This window comes from Penaeus monodon, chromosome 37 (genome assembly GCF_015228065.2).
Source record: "Penaeus monodon isolate SGIC_2016 chromosome 37, NSTDA_Pmon_1, whole genome shotgun sequence".
NCBI lineage: Eukaryota > Metazoa > Arthropoda > Malacostraca > Decapoda > Penaeidae > Penaeus > Penaeus monodon.
Genome location: NC_051422.1, coordinates 32,326,512 through 32,329,011, shown reverse-complemented (window position 1 = coordinate 32,329,011; position 2,500 = coordinate 32,326,512). Strand labels below are relative to the sequence as shown.

Below are 2,500 nucleotides of genomic sequence, written 5' to 3'. Positions count from 1 at the left end.
GGTTAATAATTTGTAATAACTAATACTGTCAAAGGCACTCTTAATATCGATAAAACGTAAGATTTCAACATTTTGTCGCGAGCTCCTGCGGGTGCCAGAATCGCTTTTGTTTTGGGCTCGACATTCGACCCTGCAGACAAATGAATAAATGCGCACACATACATACATATGTATATATATGCATATATATACACACAATATATATATATATATATATATATATATATATATATATATATATATATATATATATATATATATATATATATATATATATATATATATCTGTGTGTGTGTGTGTGTGTTTGTATGCATGCACAACACACACACACACACACACACACACACACACACACACACACACACACACACACACACACACACACACCACACACACACACACACACACACACACACACACACACACACACACACACACACACACACACACACACACACACACACACACACACACACACACACACACACACATATATGCAACCAGAATCAACACACAGACCTTTTGTGAGACCACGACGGTGCCGGTCAGCATCGCTGCAACGAGAATTACGTTCTTGAGAGCAACCATTTTCCAAGATCTACTCGCCGTTCGATCGTCACTCTCGCCAACTGAGTTGCTTGTGTCAAGCCATAGTAATCTCAGCTCAGGTTCTTGGCAATCATCGTTATGCAATCACGGTGATCATGGTCGGAATTCTACCTTCGCGAAATCGCTATCGACTCTTTTCACTGCACTGACGTCTCGTCTCAGGGGCTCAGGTGGAAATCGCCAGCCGTCAGCCTTGCTTTATCTTCGCTTATCTTTGTGATAAGGAGAGAATCTTATCTTGGCATAATCCTGTGATATGCTTGATTTTTTAAAATTATCAAACCGTTCGATTAAGTTAATCTGCATTGGGGTAAACAAGTGAATTAGTGACAAATGGCATACACATGACTAACATCGTCAACTGAACTTCTGTGTCAAGAAACCAAATCACTTGAGCCTTACCAGATATTTCTTCATGTTTGTATGAATGTAGACGCTTGATATAACAATAGATAAGAAGTTTTACCAAATGGTTATCAGAAGCTTCAGTTGAAACGATTAACACACCAGTGCTAATAAGTTCTGTTGTGTGTGTTATATGGCTCTCTCTGTTCTAACTAGATATATGCACACACACACACACACACACACACACACACACACACACACACACACACACACACACACACACACCACACACACACACACACAATCACATACACACAATCACACACACACACACACACACACACACACACACACACACACACACACACACACACATAAGCGCGCACGTTTGCAGTAAAACTCTAAACCTTCTTGCTTGTTACCTTTTAAGTTTTCCATTACGTTATCTGTCGAATTCCAGATACTGATAGAGCAACCACCTGACTGATAACAAAAGGGCCAGCTGACGTCAATTTTACTACTGGAAAAAATCTCTACAAATCATGCAACTTTATCTGAAAAGATGTAAAAATAGCCACATTGAATGTTAGAATACAAAAAGAATTTCGAAGACTTAAAACAATACGGCAAGTGAAAGCAAAAACTCAAATTCCTAAGATAGATAATATATAGCTTAGGATCTTATCATATATTCAGGAAAATCTGATAGAATCTTAAATATCAGACTTCAAGTATAACCAAAAAACATCAACGTAATCCAGTATTATGCACACGGAAGCGCAGCTAGTGATAATAAAATGGAAACTTTCCCACAGTGCATTGTATGAAACCATGGACTCCCTAACCTTCACATAGTATTCTTTGTTTAACCGAGGTGTCAAAACTGTAATAGGAGGTACCAGCGAAGCTGTTGGACTTGTTTCATCAGATATCTGTGGTCTTGGAACTCACAAAATAACTTTGAACTTTGAAGTCATATCGGCCCATAACACCATCTCACAAAAATGGAAAAACAACATAAAAAAACACCAAAACAACCCTAGGAACTGAGTGCAACACTAACTACCAACTACTGTTAACATTTCTCATAAGACTAAAGGATATAAAACCCGCTACGACTAGACACGACAGCAATCAGCGACAATTATGTCCTTCTGGAGTCTGAGGAAGATACAACTATGAATTATGGGAAGAAGTTAAAAGATTCGAAATGTTGTGAAAAACACAACTACCACGAAAAAGAAAGCAACAAATAACTGGAGAACCGAGATAAAAAAAGGAAGCAAACTCAAAGCGAAAGGACGACTACCCACTGAAGAATAAAAAAGGACCAACAAAAAATATGATTTAAGGATTCAAAGAAAGATAGAAAGACGAGATAGAAAGAGTGTGGCAAAATTAAACAATGATCTATAACTAATTTAAGAAAAGGTAGATTTATATCAAGAAGGAGGGAAAGAAAAATAGAAAAGTCCAAAAATTTGACCAGCAACTGATACTGCAAAACAATATGTAGTAATGATAGGCCAAAGATCCAAAATG

At 37.6% G+C, this 2,500-nt stretch overlaps 1 protein-coding gene across 2 annotated transcripts in view; it reads right to left on the bottom strand.

Annotated features, from left to right (window-relative positions):
- LOC119596318 (receptor-type tyrosine-protein phosphatase H-like) overlaps positions 1-819 on the bottom strand; it is a 26,305-nt gene extending 25,486 nt beyond the window's left edge. For both annotated transcript variants that reach the window (XM_037945500.1, XM_037945499.1), the window contains exon 1: positions 521-819. In XM_037945500.1, the coding sequence (XP_037801428.1) occupies positions 521-589 (69 nt within the window). In that variant the 5' untranslated portion in view covers positions 590-819. The remainder of the gene's footprint in view (positions 1-520) is intronic.
- Positions 820-2,500: the final 1,681 nt, after the last annotated feature.